The 22,057-nt window shown below is 47.2% G+C and overlaps 1 protein-coding gene across 1 annotated transcript in view; it reads right to left on the reverse strand.

The window, feature by feature from the left end:
* CSF3R (colony stimulating factor 3 receptor) overlaps positions 1 to 15,291 on the reverse strand; it is a 29,866-nt gene extending 14,575 nt beyond the window's left edge. Inside the window, exons 1-10 of the mRNA XM_081334813.1 lie at positions 15,155 to 15,291; positions 11,806 to 11,905; positions 11,402 to 11,704; positions 9,012 to 9,135; positions 8,549 to 8,733; positions 7,544 to 7,698; positions 7,084 to 7,234; positions 6,368 to 6,444; positions 5,433 to 5,646; positions 1,422 to 1,610 (exon numbers count right to left, since the gene is read on the reverse strand). Of these exons, the coding sequence (XP_081190939.1) occupies positions 1,422 to 1,610; positions 5,433 to 5,646; positions 6,368 to 6,444; positions 7,084 to 7,234; positions 7,544 to 7,698; positions 8,549 to 8,733; positions 9,012 to 9,135; positions 11,402 to 11,704; positions 11,806 to 11,899 (1,492 nt within the window). The 5' untranslated portion in view covers positions 11,900 to 11,905; positions 15,155 to 15,291. The remainder of the gene's footprint in view (positions 1 to 1,421; positions 1,611 to 5,432; positions 5,647 to 6,367; positions 6,445 to 7,083; positions 7,235 to 7,543; positions 7,699 to 8,548; positions 8,734 to 9,011; positions 9,136 to 11,401; positions 11,705 to 11,805; positions 11,906 to 15,154) is intronic.
* Positions 15,292 to 22,057: the final 6,766 nt, after the last annotated feature.

Raw genomic sequence — 22,057 nt, forward strand, 5'->3', positions numbered from 1 at the left:
TTCACTTGCATTTGCTGTTTTGTGATCGGTTAGATATGACTGAATGTGTTGCCAGGCAGTTGAGGCATATCATGTACTCGAATATTGCACAGTTCAGTAACCGCAAGGAGGGAAAACAGGAGCATTCAAAATGTCAAGGGAGATACATCTGTGGTGTTTCTCTTCCACACATGTTGCAGAAAGTAGTTCTGTAGCCAAAGATGCCACCAGGTTTAAGGGGTCCTCCTCTTCCTCAGTGACACCGTCCATCTGCCATTTCTGTTCTCTCTCCTCCATCAAAACCTGCCTCTGCTGCTACCCGCTTGAAGACCCTTCCTGTCATTGATCCCTCTGCACCGTCTGCCCCCCCCCCGGGCTTGCTGGAAGGAAGCTGCAGCCCTCTGGGTGTTGTCCTGAAAGCCAACTGAGAATCTTGGTTCTAGGGCAGCTTCCCTCCAGGTGGGCATTCTCCAGGGAGAAGAATTGCAATTCCCAGAATTCTTGGTAATTCTGTGCATATCGAGGTTGCCTAGGGCAGGAATCCATTGTCTTTTTAGAAAGGTGTATGTTTGAAAAAAATACAATAAAGTAAAAAGTAAGGTAAAATACTAAAATAAAATAATAACATACATAATAATAAATAAAATAAAAGTGCACCTTTGGAGACAACTTTTGGCCTGCCAACATGCGTTGCCACGGTACCTATCTGTGGGTTGTTTTGCAGCCCCAGGACTCTCCCCGCAGGGATCTTTTCCCCTCCGTGGTGGCCTAATGGATTGTGATGTCATACAAAACTCAGTAGCAGTGGAAGTAACATCAATTAAAGGTCTAACTACTTTCTTCAAATGGGTCATTAATACAGTGGGATGAAGATCATGCAAGTGATCCTAATTTGCTTACATCTTTCTGGACCAGTGGGATCCAAGCCATCGTGGGCAGGGGTCTCCTCACTGTCGCTAGAGTGCAAAGCCATGTGGAAGGCCTCTCAAAGTCAAGGGTTGACGTCTTTGATATCTATGGAGATCCTCCATCAACTGGATTGTGGTTGTGGTTGTCCCAAAGGTGCTTTTTCCAAAAGGCAACTGGACTTTCATGGTTTGTTTTCCTTAGAAAAGAAGAAGCTTCTTGGATGAGAAGCAAAATGTTTTCTAAGAAAAAACCAAGGAAGCCCAATTGCCTTTTGGAAAAAGCTCCTTTGGGACAACCACAATCTCCATAGATACCGAAGTCAAGGTTTCCGATCCAAAAAGGGACTAGTTTGGATAAAAGCAATATCTGAAGGTAAGACAAAGTTATTAAAGCAACATGATGATTCCTCCTGGTTCAGATCTGAGCAAAGTTGTGCTGGCAAGTTGGGAAACTTTGGCCAGATAAATGCCAGAGAGAAGATTTGTCTTTGCTCCCCAAGGGTGCCCCCTCCTTCTGCCCCGGCAGTGGATCACCTTGGATCAGGGTTTCTCTGATGCTTTCATTCTGTAGCTTTTGCCACTCAATGTTGCTGTCTTCTGTTGCAGAGGTCACTCGGTGCCACTCAACGATGTAGCCTGTCACTGGGGTTCTCGGGGGATCCCACCACACCCGGAAGCTCTTCTCATCGTGGGGGGATGCCTGGACCTTGAGCACAGGATGACCTGAGAACAGTATCAGAGAATGTAGCAGAATTGAATTGAATTGAATACTTTACTTGCCCAAGTGTGATTAGATACACAAAGAATTAGGGGGCTGGAGACTAAAACATATGAAGAATGGTTGCAAGAATTGCGGTGGCTCAGCGGGTTAGGACGCTGAGCTTGTCGATCAGATGGTCGGCAGTTTGGCAGGTCAAATCCCGAGTGCCGCGTAACAGAGTGAGTGCCTGTTACTTGTCCCAGCTTCTGCCAACCTAGCAGTTTGAAAGCACATAAAAATGCAAGTAGAAAAATAGGGACCACTACAGTGGGAAGGTAACAGCGTTCCGTGCGCCTTTGGCGTCTAGTCATGCTGGCCACATGACCACGGAGACGTCCTCGGACAAGCGCTGGCTCTTCGGGTTTGAAACGGAGATGAGCACCGGCCCCTAGAGTCGGAAACGACTAGCACGTATGTGCGGGGGAACCTTTACCTTTACCTTTAGTCTAGTAAAAAGAAGGGGCAACATGATAGCAGTATTCCAGTATTTGAGGGGATGCCACAAAGAAGAGGGGGACAATCTATTCTCCAAAGCACCTAAAGCAGAACAAGAAGCAATTGATGGATACTCAGCACGGAGAGATCCAACCAAGAACTAAGGAGAAATTTCCTGTCAATGAGAACAGTTAACCAGTGGAACTCTTGGCCTCCAGAAGTGGACGTTCCTTCACTAAAGGTTTTCAAGAAGAGGTTGGACAGCCATCTGTCTGAAGTGGTTTAGGATCTCCCGCTCATGCAGGGGCTTGGACTACAAGACCTCCAAGGTCCCATCCAACTCTGCTCTTCTGCTACAGAGGGAGCACTTGGCTCTTTCTGCAGCTGAGATGGGAAAAGGCAGGTGCACAGAGAGAGGGCCTGGGTGGAAAAGCCAGACCAATTCCTCCCCCTCATCAGACTTGGCCTTCAGGCTACTGGATGGTCAAGGATAAGCAATAGGGCCTGGTGTTAGATGCTATTGGCTTAAAGGGAAAATGTCACTACGTATGAATAATGGCTGCATCTCTTATGGATGAGAGATGAGGTAAAGGCAATGTCACGAGGAGATGGCAGGGCATGTTTGCCTCCAGCCTAGACTTGCACGGGCCAAAGCAAGCTCCTAGCTGTGAAAGAAAGCATCTCAACAGCTTGCAATCAACAAAGAGCCTGTATACTATCTAGGAAAGTAGGCTTCTTTAGAAAGAAAAGGGACAAGCTTCCTGTTTTGCTTCTGCTCCTTCTCATGCATTGTGCAATTGTTCCCTCCCGCAAAGCGCATGGGGAAAAAACTCCCCCACAGAGAAAGGCTCTTGGAAAATCATGCTTTGCTTGCCTTTGGCCTTTGTCATTCGCACTAGCGGTGGCATGAACAGGCCGAGCGCTTTTTTCTGCAAAGGTCTCAGGAACTTGCCTTCTTCTTGTCCCCAACCTGTACCAAAGCCTCTTTTTGACTCTTCCTTCACCTGCAGCTCTTCCAGTCTCTTCCCCCTTAAGCAGTAAAGGGCTGTGGGACTTTTGATGTGTGTAGGTACTGCAATGTACTTTGCCGAGTGTTGGATCAGAGGGGGCAGCTTCAGTCCAACACCGATTGGGCACTGGAGGTAGGGGCAAGAAGCCTCTTGTCCCCTTTCTGCTCAGGGCATTTTCCCAGGCCCCTCTGGCTGCTTTGAGTAGAGAGAGAGTTTGGTTCTTTTATATCAACTTCTTTCTCTGAGCCTGCTTGGTTTCTAGAAATACCCCTGGTCCAGCCTGGATTGTCTCAAAGAGCAGCTGATCAACAGTGGCAGTAGGGGGCTATTTGGTGAAGCAGGAGAGAGCCCACCCAACTCTCTCTATCCCAGTCAACTGTTGTTCAGTGGCTTCTGAATATGGGTTCAGGGAACCTCAAGCATGCACTGCATCCATGTCCAAAAAACCCTCTGATCTGACTCAAGTATTTTGCTAGCCTGATCATCTTTTGGATGTGGGTTTAACACTATTCCAAGGGAGAAACTCCCTTTGGGTGCACCTGTAATTAACAGCCTCACAACCTAGGCCCAATTTAACAACTGACTACTCCAGCAGATCACAAGAATACTCATGAATTGCGCATTGCAGGCTGCAAAAGAAAGCCCATTTGGTGCAGTGGTGAAAGCACCAAGCCAGAAACTATTGGGCCCAGAGTTCTCATCCTGCCTTTGGCATAGGGCCAGCTGGGTGACCTTGGTCCAGTCAGGTTCCAAACTAAGCCCTTGAAGTAGGCAATGACAAACCACTTTTGAAAAGCCAGGCAGTTGCCAGCAGTCAAGACACACTTAAAGGCACAACAAATAAAAACAAAGTTAAGAAGCCATTTCTAATCCTCTTAAAAAATCAAATGGAAAAGGACACACCATCGCCCAGAGATTGAGTTCAGATAGAGACGGAGAAGGAAAACGCCCACCCCTCCCATTTTCCCATACCCTCACCACCAGACAAGAAAAGATGCCATACCACAAATTCAGCTTTATAGAAAACTGGTACGTAGTGATCAAATGTTAAATCTGCAGCAGCCAACCTCGTCCCCCAGAATGAGGAGAGTAAGACTCCTCAAGTCTGCAGCTCAGAGACGCTCTGAAGCAGGGCTCTCCAACAGTGGGAACTTTAAGACTTGTGGACTTCAACTCCCAGAATTCCTCAGTCAGCCATAGCTAAAGTTGTCAAGGTTGGAGACGCCTGCTCTGAAGGACAGAATTTATCTACCTCCAAAGTGCATTCAAGAGCCTCTACACCCCACCCCCCCAAATTTCATAAAAGAATGCACTAGGACACAAAACAAAGAACGGAAAGCATTAGGATACTAACAGGATACAGAATAACAGGGTTGAAAGGGACTTTGGAGGTCTTCTAATCCACCTGCTCAAGCAGGAGACCTTATACCATTCTGGACAAATGGCTGTCCAGCCTTTTCTTAAAAGCCTCCAGTGATGACGCACCCATAGCTTTTGGAGACAAGCCATTCCACCGATTAATTGTTCTCACAGGAAATTTTTCCTTGTTTCTAAAGTTCTAATGCTGCCATAGATTAAAAAAAATGTATCAGAACATATTAAGAGACCATTCCACCCGCTGTTGATCAAAGGTGGCCCACAAAACTCCCTGCAAACTCTGTGCAAAAGACTGCAGCCCTCTTCCCCACCCCCCAAACCAATATTGTACACAACTGCCAGGGCTGCAACCAAAATGACACAGGCCACACAGGGCATCAGTTACAACAAAGAATTAAGGGACACAAAACTTCCAGAAAGACTGCCAGAGCCGGTTGCTCAAATAAATGGGCCACTAAGAGAGGCAATGAGTTGGATACCATCAGCCAGGCACCTAATTTGAAACCCCCACAACAAAACAGCTGAAGAAGGATCATTCAAACAGTTCATTCAGCACTTGGATCTTCAAGGCCAACTTCTGGGGTTTTCAACCATGGCTGCCTTTCCAGCTGAGACCTCTTTGGTTGGGAAAGGCTGCATTTATATGATCCGAAATTTAGTTTTTCTTCAAAATGTACACTTCTCCAAATTTTACAAGATTCATTAATGTGATAAAGTATATATTTGAATAATATTTACATTCAAAAAAAGGGATGCATTCATGAAAATTGTAGTTATGTCAGGGTAAATTGGTTGTAAAAATTAATCAAGCAAGACTTCAAATAAAAATGTGTACGTTTGGGGAAATCTGTAAATGGAGACAAAGTCTACAGTCCCTTTAAAAATGAAAGAAAAAGACCCCAAATAAAACAAACTGAATAGCAGACTCACAGAAACAGGATACCAAGCCAGTCTACTGCCTACCTCTTTTCTCCAGCAAGAAGATTTCTGTGGGCGGAGATGCACCTCGAGAGTTGTAGGCTGTGAGATAAACCCTTTCGGCTCCTGGAGGCATCAGGAATGTGCATCGCCTCCCGGTGGTGTTGCACAGAGAGAGCATGTGGCCCCTGTGCTGACCGGTGCTGAGTGCTGCCCAGTATCCCAGGATTCTGCCATTGGCCTCATGTGGCTTCATCGGCTGCAGAACGAGACAAAAGCAGCTGGAGACGCAGCCCCCGAAATCTGCAGCTCCCACTGTCTGCGTCCACACAGCACACTTAATCAGAGTAGCAAAAGAGCTGGAGTTTGCCTTTGCACAGCACACTCGTCTTTGTTTTCACTGCAGCCGCTCTTTTTGGGCCTTCGTAGGTTTTGAGAGCTCAGGACAGTTGGAATAATTTGTTTGCGTGAACCAAGTTTGGAAATGGGTTAGTGCAATATGGGTAATCCTCGACCTACAACCATTTGTTTACTGCCCAAATGGTTAGTAAAAGTTACAACGGCACTGAAAAAGTGACCTAGGACCATTGTTCACAACCACCGCAGCATCCTAGAAGTCACGTGATCCAAATTTGGATGCCTGGGAACCGGCATGTATTTATGAGGGCTGCCGTGTGGGATCCCCTTTTTGCGACCTTCTGACAAGCAAAGCCAGATTCACTTAACGACCATGATACTAACTTAACAACTGCAGCGATTCACTCAACAACTCTGGCAAGAAAGGTTGCAAAATGGGGCAATCCTCACTTAACCGTTGCCTCGCTTAGCAACGTAAGTGTTGGACTCAGTTGTGGCTGTACGTTGACCACCTCTGAGAAGATTACCAGCTCCCTCCCGCTCCTGCTGTGCCCCCTGAGTGGGTCTCCTCCCAAGAGCAGCTGCTGGGATGAACCTGCCTGCCCAGCGAGGCCCCGGCTGACCTTCCAGAGCAGCTGCACCTGCGTCCCCTTCTCCGCCTCTCGCAGTCTCCACCAGGCATCAAGCGTCCCTGACGGGGCTGTGGGAGAAAAAGGGGCTTCAGGACCATCAGCATTTGGCTCTGGCCCTGCTCCCTCAGCGCAGCCAAGCTGAGGAGAGGGAAGACCAGCTCAGCCTCCGCTGCCTTCAGTCCTGGGGGGCCGCAGTTCAGAAGGTTCAGCATCCTTTGCCCACCCAGCCCTGGGCCAGGGGCAGCAGTGGGATTCAGCCGGTTCGCACCACTTCGGCAGAACCAGTAGCTAATTTTTTGTTGCCCAGGCCCAGAACGGACTTCCGGAAGTGGCATCCACACAGAGAATGGGCTGTTCCCATATTTGAATCCCACTCTTGCCTCTGCCGCATATTCAGTCTTGCCCTAGCTTTTCAAGAGCAGCCAAAGTTGGGCAGGGGCTCCCTATGCTTCTGCTTGTAATGTCCCCCCCTCCCCAAATCTTCACTAAACGTATTTGATTGTATGCAGACATGATATGATACAATCCTTCATTGGACACTGTGTCCTAGTTCCCCAAGAAGATGCACCCTGGAAGGGGCTCCTCAACCCCCACGGGCCAAATCCTGAGATGGGAGAAGGCCTTGGAGGCTGACCCATCCCGATGCCCCGGCTATCCCGGTGACTGAGGGGGCCTGGCTATCTATGGGGGAGGAGCCCCTTCCCCACCTTTCTCCTGTGTAGTGAAGAGCTTGGCCGAGCTCCAGCTGCTCCAGTAGCTGAGAGGCAGACGCCTGCAGCGCATCTGGAACTGGTAGAGGCTGCCAAAGAGGAAGCCGCACTGCTGGATCTGCCGGCTGGAGGTGGTGATGTTGTGGACCTGGGATGAAAGGGAGGATGGCAGAAACATGGAGAGGCTCCTTCCCTTGCCGACCCCTCCCCCCCAGCCCACAGGACCTCCAGCTTATAGGAAGAGGCCAGAAACGCTTTGAGTAAAAAGGCCTTTGGCTGGATGGAAGAGGACAGGGCCAAGGCATGATGGGTGGCTACCAGAAAGGGTCCGAAGCCTGAAGAAGAGAGCTTGGGGGCAGGGACAGAAGGGAAAGCCAGGCCAAAGGGGCCTTGCTGGTGCCCCCGAGGGGTCCTACCAAGAGAAGCCATTCTGCTGCCAAGCCAAAGAGGGACTCACAAGACTCCACTCCAGGCTGCCTTCCAGCTGGTAGCGCAGGTCACAGGCCTGTTCCATGAGTCTGCTGTCCTTCGCCGCCTCCCATTTTACCATCAGGCAGTCGCTCTCCTCGGAGATGGGCTGGATGTCCTGGATGGTCGGGGGCTCCAGCCAGACTGGAATGAACAATTTGGGTTGAGCGAGAGCTTTGTACTTTGTTTAAAGTATTTTAATGCCAACCTCCAAAGTTATCCCGAGGGTAGGTAGCAAGAAGAGTAAAGAGTAAATAATAAAATCAAAAGGCAGCCCATATTAAACAGCAACAGGAAAGAGGATGGGAAGGGCTGAAAGAGGCGTGTCGGATGCCTGGCAGACATCTGCACCAGCGATGCCTTTGGTGGCTACCAAGGGGATGTTTGTCAAAAGTGAGATCTTGGATCTTTAGGGTGACTTAGAACAGGTTTTCTCCCCCCCCCTTGACCTTTGGAAACCATAAGTGGGTCTGAACATGTCTAGACTTTAATGAAGCTCCACCCATCTTTAGAGGATGAAGAATGGACCACCCAAAAAAGCTGTGTGTCATTCAAAAAAGTGCCTTAGCTGTTGGATGTTGCTACGAGATGCCAGGGTGGAGAGAAAAGAGGAGCAGGGCAATCCTTCTGCTTTCTTCCTTCCTAGAGGTGAGGGGGTTTTTTGGCTGGTTGAACTGAAAACGTTCCTTGGATGAGAAGCGAAACATCTTCGTGGAAAAACCAAGGAAGTCCAGTTGCTTCTTGGAAAAGCACTTTTGGGATGCCCAGAGAGAGAGACCCCATCCTGAGGACCCCCACAGACAGACCTTTTTGCCTGAGTTGCAAGGAGCAGCCTTCCTCCCAGCCCAGGAAGGGACCACAACCTCCCAGGCAAGACAGACGGCCTCTCAATGAACTCACTGCAACTCTCCCTCCGTCTCACCCCCCTCTATGGACTCAGCCCCATTCGCTAGAGGAGAGGGCAGGGAGGCCTCCTCTGGCTGATGGCACCCACCTAAATCCATGGGGTCGGCGCACAAGCGCTCCGAGGTCACGTTGCCCAGTGCATTTTCCACAGACACCCAGAAAAGCATTTTTTGATACAGCTGCAGCTCCAGGCGTGGGAAAGTGCAAGAGTGCTGGCCAGGCTCAGGGATGCAGTCTGCGATGGGGGCCAGGGCCTTACACTCCCTGGAGCTCCTGAAACACCAAGAAGAGCTATCAGGGGGGGGGGGGGCTGGAGAGGAGCGATGCAGAGAGGTGCAGAGAGTCCAGTGGAATGCAAGACCTGATTAAAGGGAAAGTGCCCGTCCCTGGCAGACATTATTCCAAGGAGGAAGGGACTCAGTCAAGCCAAAAATTCGGATCATTTGTTTTTTACAAGTTAATGGTCAGGAAGAATGAGAATGAAGAAAAGCAGACCCCCCCAACCCACGTTGGCCCTCGCCTGACCGCAACGGTTCGTCTCCTGTCCTTACCGGAATCCCTTCAGGGCCACGCGGGTTGGGAGGAGACTGTGCCACCCAGGGTCCCACCGGCACGCCAGGCTCTTGGAGGTAACGTTGAAGATGCAGGTGAGGTTCTGAGGCTGGGATGGAGGGTCTGCTTGGCATCCACGTGCAACGAGAAAAAAGAAGCAGGGAAAAGTTTCCAGCATAATGATGAGGGATTCACACGATGCATTGTCCTAATGCAACCTAAGTCTCAAAATTGGATGTTCCTGACTGGTGACTTGTTCGAACACACAAGTGTCACATCCGCTGCCCCTCCCACCATATAATTGGTATTTTATCTGAGCCAGAATTTCTTATCTAACATGCAACATCCATCAGCGAGAGCAGAGAAACTTATTTGCTCTTGTGAAACCAGTGAACGGGTGCAGGCTTTCCATTCTGCCCAACACAGCCAGTTTGTTAGGATGCAAATCTATTGCTAAGTTCAGTTTTACATTTATTGGACAACACCACCCCCCTCCACACACACAAAATGCCTTTCTATGGCATTACTTGGAAGTCATTTTGTTAATTTAAAAGATTTACTTATGGCCAATTGTTGAACTTTGATTTCTGTTCTCTCGAAGGAAGTAATGGTCATCCAGCATTTTATCTGGCATCTCCCTGTCACTTGTAGCTTGGCTTCCTTGTTGAAGCCATCTCAAGCAACACCATCGCTTTAATGGTATTCCTTAAATGCAGTAAAAAGGCCCTTCCTGTAGATTTGGTTAGAATTGGGATCTCCTCACACACCAAACTAGTGGTTCTCCATCACAACAATTTTGAGAGATGTGGACTTCAACTCCCAGAATTCCCTGCAATGGCCACACTACAATGGTGAATTCTGGGAGCTGAATTTCACACTTCACAAAGTTGCCCAAATTAGGAAACTACCAGTGTCCAATGGTAAATGTCTGAAGCTGTCTCTGCTGGCTTCGTTGCTACCATCATCAGGAAGGGCTAGCCCAGGGGTAGGCAACCTCGGCTCTTTTATGACTCATGGACTTCAACTCCCAGAATTCCTGAGTCAGCAGAATTCTGGGAGTTGAAGTCCATGAGTCATAAAAGAGCCGAGGGTGCCTACCCCTGGGCTAGAGAATAGCTGATCCATGCATTCGTGGTTGTAACGCAGCTCTGCTCTCAACCAAACCACAACATTCTAGAAAATATACCAATTGGCTGTGGCAAGCTAGTACAAGCTGGACACAGCATGTGACTGGAAACACCACCCCAACTCTGGAAGTTTTTAAGAAGAGATTAGAGAGCCATTTGTCTGAAATGGTATAGGACGTTCTAGGGGGTTGAACTAGATGACCTCCAAGGATCCTTCCAACTCTGTTATACTGTTATTCTTTCTCACCTTCTCTATTTGTCTGTTTGTTCCTCAGCTCAATGCAATATGCTGCTTTGAGCTTCAAGAAAGGAAATATGCTGGAAATAACCAGCTCAAGGCTTTCTTCAGTTCCCCCCAAAGGGGAGAGAGTTTGTGCGGAGCGAGGATGTGTCATTTTTAAATATTGCAATTCTTGGGAACAGCCCAAGAGAAGGGTCTCCCTCTACCTGGCCCCTTTTAGATGAGTAGCAAAGATGGGGCCTTTTAATGGAGATGGATCGCTGCTTCTGTCTTTCTTCTTTGGCTTATAACAGAATAATGCAGTTGGAAGGGACCTTGGAGGTCTTCTAGTCCAGCCCCCTGCTCAAGCAGGAGACCCTATGCCATTTCAGACAAATGGTTGTCCAAACCTCCAGTGATGGAGGACCCACAACTTCTGAAGGCAAGTTGTTCCACTGATTAATTGTTCGCCCTGTCAGGAAATTTCTCCTTAGTTCTAGGTTGCTTCTCTCTTTGGTTAGTTTCCACCTATTGTTTCTTGTCCTGCCTTCGGGCGCTTTGGAGAATAGGTTGACCCTCCTCTTTGTGGCAACCTCTAAAATACTGGAAAACTGCTATCCTGTCCCCCCTCGTCCTTCTTTTCACTGGACTAGCCTTGCCCAGTTTCTGCAACTGTTTTAGCTTCCAGGCTCCTAATCATCTTAGTTGCTCTTCTCTGCACTTTTTCCAGAGTCTCAACGTAATTTTTGTAATGTGGTGACCAAACCTGGGTGCAGTATAAGTGAGTAGGAGGGTCTTCAGAGGGTCGTAAAAGATGGTGGCTGCAAAGATGTGATCCAAACTCCTTTGTGGCCACTATTTTGACTTTTTTAAAAAATCACATCCTGCTCATAAGGGATTTTGGTTTTAGTGTTGGATTATTAGTTCTATTGTTGATTATTGCCTGTTACGATTCATAAACAGGCAGTACGAAGAAGCAAAGGTTTCTTTATAATCACTGCACGGTGGGGATTCCCGTTTGGATCCCTGCAGTGAGACTTACATCCAGCCTGGATCTGGGTAAGGTTCACAACCTGTGGGACGCCGTGTTCCAGCACGCAGCAGCTCAGGGCAGTCAGAGGTTCCTTGAAGGGGCCGACGGTGATGTTGGAAACTTCCACCTCATTGCTGAAGCTGTTCTGCGATCCTTGAAGTTGTTGGTGGCCCAATTTCCAAATAATCCGGATTCTGCTATCCTTTGCAACTGGGCAGTGGTTTCTCCAGATGGTACAAGAAGCCGTGATATTTCCTCCCAAGATGACAGCCGAGGAGTTGACGGCCAAGTGACTGCAGGAGAGGGACCCTGCTGAAGAGGGAGAAAAGGCAAGGTGGGCGACTGGCTGGCTGCCAAAGGCGGCGGCCTGTCCTTTCCCCAAGGCTCCCATGCTGGGGGCCTCGAGCACCTACCTCCTGGCATCCAGAGGAGGAAAAGGGCGCATCCCAGCATCCTTGACCAGGGTTCCCACATGCTTCTCGTGATTTGGCTCAGGCAGTGTAACATTTAATCCTGCAATTTACAGAAAGAGACATTCAAGCAGCGTCCAGCCCTTTGCCCTAAGGCCTGCCCCTCGTGTGGGATTTGGCTGGCTCTGAACATGGATGACGGTAGGAACACAGGCCGGGCTGACGGTGGGGCCCCAGAGAGGAAGGTGGCAAAAGGCTAGGATTTCATCCTCTTTTTGTGTACCACGCAAAGGGGCATTAGCACCTTCTTGACAACATCCTGGGCCTCTCTGTGCCTCTGCCTGTTGTGGCATCAAGTTTCAGTACGCTAAAAATATTGTTGAGTTGGTGGTACTACATTCTGGGTTTGTGCCTTCAAGAAATAATAAAACAATTAAAATTATTTGCCTAGAATTTTGACGTAGCCATCAAATGCTTTTTATTCTAGGGGCTAAACATATTCAATGTGCTTTTCTTTGGGAGACCCAATCTGAGCCTTGCTCCTTTTTGTCCGGTTTCCAGCTTTTGGGCCTCAGCATGAAGCTGCTAAAGCTAAGCTGAATTCTCCAGGGAAGGAACAATCAGCGTACACGGAATATTGCTAATGTACCATAAGCCATTGAGACTGAAGTTACACAGTCATTGCCTCACAGGGATGGCTCAGGGCCTCTTAAAAGCTCTCCAGCCCCTTTGGCATGATCCTGTGCCAAGCTAGGCCTGACCTCTCTGAGCTGAGACTTCCCACTGAGCACAGAATTTTGCCTTTGTCTCCGAGGATTGTCTGGTGGTGTGGTAGTGTGGCGATCTGCTCAGAGATCGGGGCAAATGGACGATCACTTGACTATGAGCCAGCAATGTGCAGTCGCCGCCAAAAAAGGTAACACAGTCCTGGCTTGTATAAAGAGAGGCATAGAATCAAGATCACGCAAAGTATTAGTACCGCTTTATAAAACCCTAGTGAGACCACACCTGGAATACTGCAACCAATTTTGGTCACCATGCTACAAAAAAAGATGTGGAGAGTTTGGGAAAAAGTTCAAAGAAGAGCAACTAAGATGATCAAAGGCCTGCAGGCTAAAACATATGAAGAACGGCTGCAGGACTTGGGTTTGGCTACTCTAAAGAAAAGAAGAAACAGGGGTGACATGATAGCACTATTCCGGTATTTGAGGGGCTGCCACAAAGAAGAGGGCATGAAAGTATTCACCAAAGCATCAGAGGGAAGGATGAGAAACAGTGGTTGGAAACTAATCAAGGAGAGAAGCAACCTGGAATTAAGGAGAAACTTCCTGAGAGTGAGGACAATTAACCAGTGGAACAGCTTGCCACCTGAAATCATGGGTGCTCCATCACTGGAGGTTATTAAGAAGAGACTAGACAATCACCTGTCTGAGATGGTATAGGTTCTCCTGCTTAAGTGGGGGGGCTGGACTAGAAGACCTCCAAGGTCCCTTCCAAGATCTATTCTATTCTATTCTGAGCTGGTCTCTCCCACTGCCCCAAAGAGAAGGGATCCTCAGACAAGGCTCAGAGTTGAAGAGAAGGAGAAGCCAGCGCTCACCTGAAGCTGCCCTCAGAGCCCACCTGACAGGGATGCTAATTGAATGAAGGTTGGTGAAGCAGTTCTGATTACAATATAGGGTACAATTAATTCGAAGTATTCATTGAAGATAAATAAGGAAATGCGATGTGAGAGTCTTACAGAAGGGCCACAGTGGAGGGACTGAAGTTTGCTTCACCTCGATTAGGCATGTCTACATGTGTGTATGCAGCTACTTTTCAACTTACGATCACAACTCAGCCCAAAAATTCTTTTGCTAAGCAAGATAGTTAAGAGCCCGGGATTCTGCAACCATCATAAATATGAGCCTGTTGAGAAGTGCCCAAATCTGGATCACGTGACCACGGGGTGTGTGTGCGCTGCTGCAAGGGTTGTAGATGTGAAAAATGGTCAGTGCTGTTGTAACTTCAGACAGTCACTAAACCAGGGCTCTCCAACCCTGGCTGCTTTAAGACCTGTGGACCAACTCCCATGGCTGGCTGAGGAATTCTGGGAATTGAAGTCCACAAGTCTTAAAGCAGCCAAGTTTGAAGACCCCTGCACTGAACAAACTGTTGTAAGCCAGGGACTACCTTATGTGGCACCAGCCATTTCAAGCCACTTTCCATTGTAAATATAAACATTAGTTAAATCAATCAATCCGCCATTACCGAAGTATGACCCTAGTGGGTGATTGAATTATTATTTATTAAATCTATATGCTGCCCATCTCAGCCTGCAAAGCGACTCTGGGTGGAGTTGCAGTGTGCTGCTCGTTTGGGATGCTTCGGCAGCTGCAGGACTGCCAAAGGGACTGGAAGGGAGCGGACACAGGACTGGGCGGACGACCAAAGGCAGCTTTTGTGTCCAGGGATGGGCCCTCTTGCCCTCTTCCCCTAGCATGGCTCGACTATATATAAAGTGTGAATTCAAAGCAGTGGCTTGTTTGGGGAAGCCGTCCCACCTGGTCCTGACCCAGGAGTCCCTATGGATCCTGGCAAGGACAGTGCCCAGCTCCAAGAAAGCATCTGGCTATGTGTGGGCACGTACATCATGGAAACCCGAACCACAGACAACTGGGTGGACTGTGCACTGCTCTGTTGCTTTCCCCCTTAAGCCTCTGCTTCTCCTTCCCCTTTCTTTCCCTTTCCAATTTCTCTACTACCTTTCTTTTTTTTATATTTTATACTACAACAATCTTAACAAAGAAAGGAAGGCAGGCAAAGAAAATTTGACAGCTGATTGAACCATCAGCCCTTCCAGTTTAGATGGCCTGGAGATTTGTCTGCCTGGAAGTGTGACTCTCCACCTATCAGCTAGGAGGATCCGGAGCAAGGTTTATCACCCCCGACCCTTGAAAATGCTGCCAAATTGAACCCCCCTCCCATTCTATTTTTGCAACAGGAGCACCCCAGCTGGAACCAGTAGGCAAAAAGGGGTCAGGCGTCTCAAGGGTCTGGTTTGATGATCCTGCCAGAGCAACTTCCCGGCTCTCCTGCCCAGCCATTTTAGTTGCAATCCGGCCTCCTGGCATGCAGCACCCCCGCCTCCTGTCCCCACATGGCTGTGGCTGGGCACTCAGCAAGTGGCACCTTGCCAAACTCTTGCCATCTGGCTGCTCCTGAGTCCGGCAACACTTTAGCGGAAGCTGCAGGCAAAAGGCACGCAGGCACCCCGGTTGGCACACAGCTACACTCTGTGTGTAGCCACGGCACGTAAGGCAGTGCGAGGGTCCCTGGAAAGATGGAAGAGGCTGCCATGCCCAGCCCTTACCTTAGGCCAGCTCAGGTGCCGCAGCTCTGCTCCCTGGAGGGAACTCCTCTGCCAGCGAGGAAAAATGATCCTCCACCGCCAAAAGCTGTCGTTATTCTCTCTCTCCGAGCAAGGTGATTGCAAAATGCTGCTTAGGGCTTTTAGCTGCCCAACTCTCAGGAAGGAAGGAACTCTGTGGCTGACCAGCTCACACACAGGGTGTGCACACTCTTCCTTCGGCTTCCCCCTCCCTCCTGGCTTTTATAGAGCCTGGTGGAGCAATCCACACCTTTGTTGCCCCCACAGGCTGAGCCTGCTCAGAAATTGGAAGGGCCACGTGTGGGTGGGTGCCACGTGTCTAGTGTTCTGGACGAGATAGGATGGGCTGGCATTGTCCTTTCCCCAAAGAGTTCAATATTTCAGAGATTAAAAATACGGTAGGGATACAGGTAGTCTTCAAACCGAGCCCAACATTTGTGTTGCTGAGACAGTCGTTAAGTGAGGTTTGCCCCATTTTATGCCCTTTCATGCCACAGTGCAATTGTTAAGTTAGTAACACAGTGAATCTATCTTTCCCATTGAGTTTACTGGTCAGAAGGCCATAAAAGGTGATCACATGGCCTCGGGACACGGCGGCTGTCATGAATATGTGACAGTGGACTCTTTCAGTACCATTGTAACTTCAAATAGTCAGATTGAGGACTACCTATAGCTTGGCTGGGTTCAAATGACGGCCTTAACCTGGACAGGTCTGGATCCAGCCGAGGCTTCCGCCCACCACCGCTGGCTAGGTAGGCGTCAATGGAAAGGTTTTTATTTCTTTTAGATGTTGAGTGAATCTGGTCCATCTGACGATTGTCTGGCCATTCTAGAAAAAGGGTTAATTCAGGAACCTGGTTGAGTTTGTTGTGTGAATGAGGCCTCGGCTGCCCTCAGATGCAACGCTGCCACTCAGAGGCAAAGCTGGCCCACGGCAGGACGAGGAGGAGGGCAGATGCCCTGGTGGGACGGAGCTGAGCCAAGGCCCCCGTGGTGCAGGAGACAGCGAGAAGGTCCGGCCAAAGGGGCAAGCAGCCGCTCTCCTTAGGGGAAAGGATGGCTCGTGATTGGGAAAAGCAAGCTTATTGCCCAATTCCACACGACTGTCAAAGTTTCACTTCCCGAGCAAGAGGTTGTTTATTGCATCATTTGGTGGTATGGTCACTGCAGGCAGGAATGGTTTCCACTAGCCTTTGAGAGAAAAGAAGCTGGTCCTCAGTGACCACGCCTCTGAGGTAGACATACGATCATCTGTGCCCTGGCCGTGGAAGTGGCGGGTTCATCAGGCTGACTCTGTACCTCGTACAAAAACTTCAGGGCAGATATTCCTTCCCCAAAGGCCACCAGTTCCATGGATCGCTTCTTCTAATAGGACGCCTCCCTTACGCTGCTGAAGGAAAGGAAAAGAGCAGGACATCATGTTGGAGCAACAAAGGCTGTTTTTAACGTTGCCCCAATAGGTCCAACTGAAAAGAATTCACGTGCAGAAAATGTTCAGGAGCCATCTTACCCATAATTTCAGAGAAAGATTTCTGTAAAATTTTACAGAAATGGGACTTTCAACATCTTTGGGGGAGCAAAAGGATGGAAATGATTGATTTCCAGGCCAGAATTGAATCTCAGTTTTATACAGGGAATCCTTGGCTTATGACCGCAACTGAGCCCAACATTTCTATTGAGTAAGACAGTTGTTAAGTGAGTCTGGCCCCATTTTACAACGTTTCTTGCCACAGTTGTTAAGCAAATCACTGCAGTTGTTAACTCAGTAACATGGCTATTAAGTGAAGCTGGCTTCCCCCTTGACTTTGCTCGTCAGAAGGTCGCAAAAGGGGATCACAGGACGTGGCGACCGTCCTAGGTACACGCTAGCTGCCAAGAGTCTGAATTTTGATCATGTGACCAAGCAGATGCTGCAATGGTCGTAAGTGTGAAAAATGGTCATGTCACTTTTTTCAGTGTGTTGTAACTTTGAACAGTCATGAAACAAATGGTTGTAAGTCAAGAACTATCTATAATCTGAAACCCTACCTCACTCACGGATTATCTTTTAAAGTTGGGGTGTGCAGAGATCATGCACTCCATTGAACTGATCTGCTCCAAGTCACTCTAGAACCACTCTTCTCTTATTCAGCAGGGGGTTGGACTAGAAGACCTTTAAGGTCCCTTCCAACTCTGTTATTCTGTTCTGTTCTTCTGTTACTTCTCCTGGGTGATACTGATCCATAGAAAACACTCTAGAGATTTTTTTTTTAGCTACTCTCTTTTAACTCTGATTTTTAAAATGTGCTTTTTTCAGGATAATGAGATAATACAATGTAGAAATTTTGTGGATAATGTTAATCTCTTGAATGTGTGATGAAGAGGTTACGGACAATTTCTCCAAGCCTTGGGTACAGTCCTCAGAGGTGTTCAAAGGTTAGCAAATTGAAATGTTTAATGTGGCAGAAGGGAAAAATGATTATTTGGTTGAAATAATGATTTCTGTACTTAATTTTAATACAACCTAAATGTAAACAAAATGAAATGTAGTTTTGTCCTGGCTCTAGTTTTTACTTTTTAGAGTACAATAAAAGGCAGAGGACAGTCCTCCTTGTTTGACAGATTTTGTGCAACGTGCAACCTTTTCCAATGTGGAGCACCTTAAAAAGATTTTATTTTAATACCTCTGGGGAAGGGATGGGCAATTATTATAAAGCAGATGTGCAACAGAGTGATAACTTGCACCAAGGAATTAAAGCATCCAGGTTGGCCAGGCCAATTTTCTGAAGTGTTTGCAAGAGTAGTGGCAAACCCTCCTACAGTCTTAAAATGGAGCAGAAAAGGGCACAGGTATACCTCAGCCTAGCCTTTTCCAGGAATTGATGCAGTTGATGCAATTTTGACACTGTATTGTAAAATGTAAAATGAAACCTTACATCAGTGGTCATTGATCGTGGCTGGGGAATAAAAAAAATATGCCAATAGGATAAGACAGATGTTTTCATGCCACATTCCGTTCACTTGGAGGAAGGGCAAAGCAGAGCAAGGCAAATACATTCCCTTCCTAACAAAATGGCAGGCCCTGAAAATGAACACATAGGCATAAGCAATAGACAGTAGGCAAATCTATTTGAGGGGTTCTGACAACAGTGGTTAGGTTTTACCCCACGTTAGACCTTTCTTGCTACAGCTGTTAAGTGAATCACTGCAGTTGTTAACTTTTTAACACGGTTGTTAAGTGAATCTGGCTTTCCCATTGACTTTGCTTGTCAGAAGGGGACAAAAGGGGATCACCTGACCCTGGGACCCGGCAACTGTCATACATACATGCCAGGTAGCAAGCATTCGATTTTTTATCATGTGACCATGGGGATGGCACAACGGTTGTAAGTGTGAAAGAGCCTGACAAACCTTGGCAAGATGGAGTGTCTTTGGGGTTTTGCCTCCACCCCACCCCTGAGTTTGATGATTTGTTGACTCAGGACAAGGTTGCGCTTCCCCAGAGTGAGCTGGTGTGTCATCTGGGGGTCCTCCTGGGCCCTGTTTGATATGCAGGTGGCAGCCATGGCTGGAGGGATCTTTGTACAGATTTGTTGTGTATCGAAGCCCCCCTTTCCTGAACCGTTCAAGGCCTTGTTCATGGTCACTTAATCACTTCCTGTTGGGACTGACGGGTGGCCATCCCTGAAGAATGCTCAAAAGCTACAACTGGCCAGAATGCAGCAATCTGAGCAATTTCTAGGTTCAGTCACGTTTCACTTCTGCTGCTCACAAAAAGCTCCCAGATTAATTCCAGGTGGCACGTTTATCACTTTGAAAACCCTACCTTGTACAGGAGCAGGTTATTTGCCTCTTCCTGGGCAAGCCTGCCTGTCCCGCCAGGTGGGTAAGCTGCCTCTTATATTATCAGAGCGAAAACACCCCATGTTTGCAGCGTTGACATCGGCAGATTGCAGGCCCCTTCCTGGAAACCTTCCCATCCAGAGGGACCTGCGTTTCCTGGGCCTGCCCCTGCCTGGTGGAAGAACTCACCCCCCCTGGGGATTTCAAGGGATGGTTGAGGCACCAGGTTTAGCCTTGGTTTTATGATGTTATGTTTTATGGATTTTCTTAGAGTTCTAGTTTTTATTGTTCTTGTAAGCCACCTAGAGTTGTATTTTAAGATGGGTGGCATACAACCCTTTTAAAACAAACAAACAAACCTGGTAAACAATTCTTTCTTGGTTTTTTTTGTTTGAGGTTAGAATAACAGCCCAAGATCCCAAATAGTTAAACAAGTTTCCCCCAAATTTCCATAGGGTTGTTGAATAGGAATTCTGTGGGGCTTAGCATCATAAATTTCTTATACCATTTGAAATAAATCAGTTTTGTAGGAATTACCAGAATACCTTGACCACTGTTTCCATCTCAGCCTCCTCTTCTTTTAGGGCGCCATTCTTGTAGGGCACCAAAAGCTGCTGGAAATCTAGAAGAATTAACAATACAATTATTCTCTTCACAAAGTTTGTATCATCCTCTTCTTGGCCCAGATCTCAAGTATCTCAAGAGTAGCAATATGTTGAAGTGTCTACTGGAATGTGTTAATTTGGTGGATTTCCACTATGGGTGGGGGATCTCAGAAGCTTCAGTGGCCTAGAGAACAGCATTAGTGGAAGTGGGAGCTGTGGTAGGCTTGTTCATGCTGCTCACGAGGAAAGGGGAGTTAATAGGATCTGGGACAGAGGAAGGCGGGTGTGTTCAGCTAGCACGAAGAAAGCCAGGTCATCCAGGTGAAGGAATTCAAACTAGAAAGAGGCATTGCAAACCATTTCTGCACAATTGTGAATAAAACTGTATGGACATGTCTCACAGGTGCTTTTTCAAAAGGCAACTGGACTATTTTTTCCCATCCAAGAAGCTTCATCAGTTCTGGCATAATGGTGGGCTGATGTAATCATTAGTTCTGACAGGGGGGGGGGTTAGAAGGGTCATATTTCTTTGCAGTCACCTAGTCATCTGCATGGACATGGCTATAAAATTTAGGTTCAGGGCAGGTGATGAGATCTTTAGATAAGAGGCAAGCCCCAGCCTAGCTACTGCGGGAAAAATCAATGCATATGATCCATGAAAAAAACCCTGAATCATTCATGCTAGAACAGAACAGAACAGAACAGAACAGAATAGAAAACAGAATAGAATAGAATAGAATAGAATAGAATAGAATAGAATAGAATAGAATAGAATAGAATAGAATAGAATAGAAGCTGGAAGGGACTTTAGAGGTCTTCTAGTCCAGCCCTCTGCTCAAGCAGGAGAACCTATACCATCTCAGACAGGTGATTGTCTAGCCTCTTCTTAAAAACCTCCAGTGATGGAGCACCCATGATTTCTGGAGGCAAGCTGTTCCACCTGTTAATTGTCCTCACTGTTAGGAAGTTTCTTGTCAATGCTGTGACAAACCAAACTGAAGCCATTTTCATTTTGTCTTCGTTGCCACATATTTAGTTAGAAAAAGGAGGGGTGTGTGTGTAGTTCTCAGTTAGCCAAAACTATTCCCATGCATGGGAACCAAGGTCATTGCTGATAACATCTTGGCAGGCTGGAACAGCTGGGAGGAGTGCCTGCTTTTCTAACAATTGGTGAATGTGAGTTATGACAGCAAATTGGGGTGGGAATTGTAACTTGCAACTTTGTAACCTAGGGGAGGGGAATTTAGTCTTGGGTTCACCCTTGCAGGTGCTGTTATGTTGTAGCCAAATAAAAATGTTCTTTAAGGAAGAAATGCTTGTCTTGAAGTACTTTTAAAGGGTCTCATGTATCGGAACCATGATATTTCTCCTTAAATCCAGGTTGCTTCTCTCTTTGGTCAGTTTCCAGCCATTGTTTCTTGTCCTGACCTCTAGTGCTTTGGAGGATAATTTGACCACCCTCTTCTTTGTGACAGCCCCTCAAATACTGGAATACTGCTATCATGTCCCCCCTGTTTCTTCTTTTCTTTAGACTACTAGCCAAATCCAAATCCTGCAGTCGTTCTTCATATGTTTTAGTCTCCAGGCCTTGGATCATTTTAGTTGCTCTTCTCTGAACTTTTTCCAAAGTCTCAACATCTTTTTTTAGTATGGTGACCACAATGGGCTGCAGTGTCCCACGCTAAGTGACATGAATGGTTGGATAGAAGTCAGGTGAGAAAGAACAGGAAAAGCGAGTGAGCGCCTGAGAGACAAGGAGGAGAATGGCATTTGCTGTTTGCTCTATCCCTGCACTGTTGCTACTTCCTGGGTGCCTCATTAATCCAAACACATGTTTTCCAGAGTCCATGCGGCCATGATGGCAGGTCAGCTCTTTTAATGAATGTCCAACAGGTACAGCCAGCTGGATCCAAAGCACTGCTGGTTTGTTTGGATCCAAATATGATACACCTCCATTTTGATTTATGTATTTATAACTGGTTTAATTAATTAATACTCAATTAATTATTTAAATGTATTTAAAATATATTTAATAAGCCATAAAATCTATAAGATTATTTCTTGGTGCTCTTTAATTGCCTAAGACTATATAATTGACATGACTGAATTGCGAGGCCAGTGTGTTGTGCAATTAGCTCACATGGTGTAACAAGATGGTGGGTTTGTTGTCACTGTGAGTTGTGGTGGTAGGGGGCACGAAGGGAGGCTCAGCCAATCTCAATGTATACATGGTTGTACTTTGACAATAAAGATTCATTCATTCAAACCTCTTTGTGACATCCCGTATTTATTACGATTTCTATCAAACAGAGTCAGAGAGTAAAGGTCACATGAAGTATTAGTACCATTTTACAAAGCTAAGGCTTACTAAGGTAAGGTAAGACCACACTTGGAATACTGCATCCAGTTTTAATCATGACAATATAAAAAGAGCAACAAAGGTGATTAAGAGGCTGGA

Source organism: Vipera berus (genome assembly GCF_964194415.1).
Source record: "Vipera berus genome assembly, chromosome: 9".
NCBI classification, from domain to species: Eukaryota; Metazoa; Chordata; class Lepidosauria; order Squamata; family Viperidae; genus Vipera; species Vipera berus.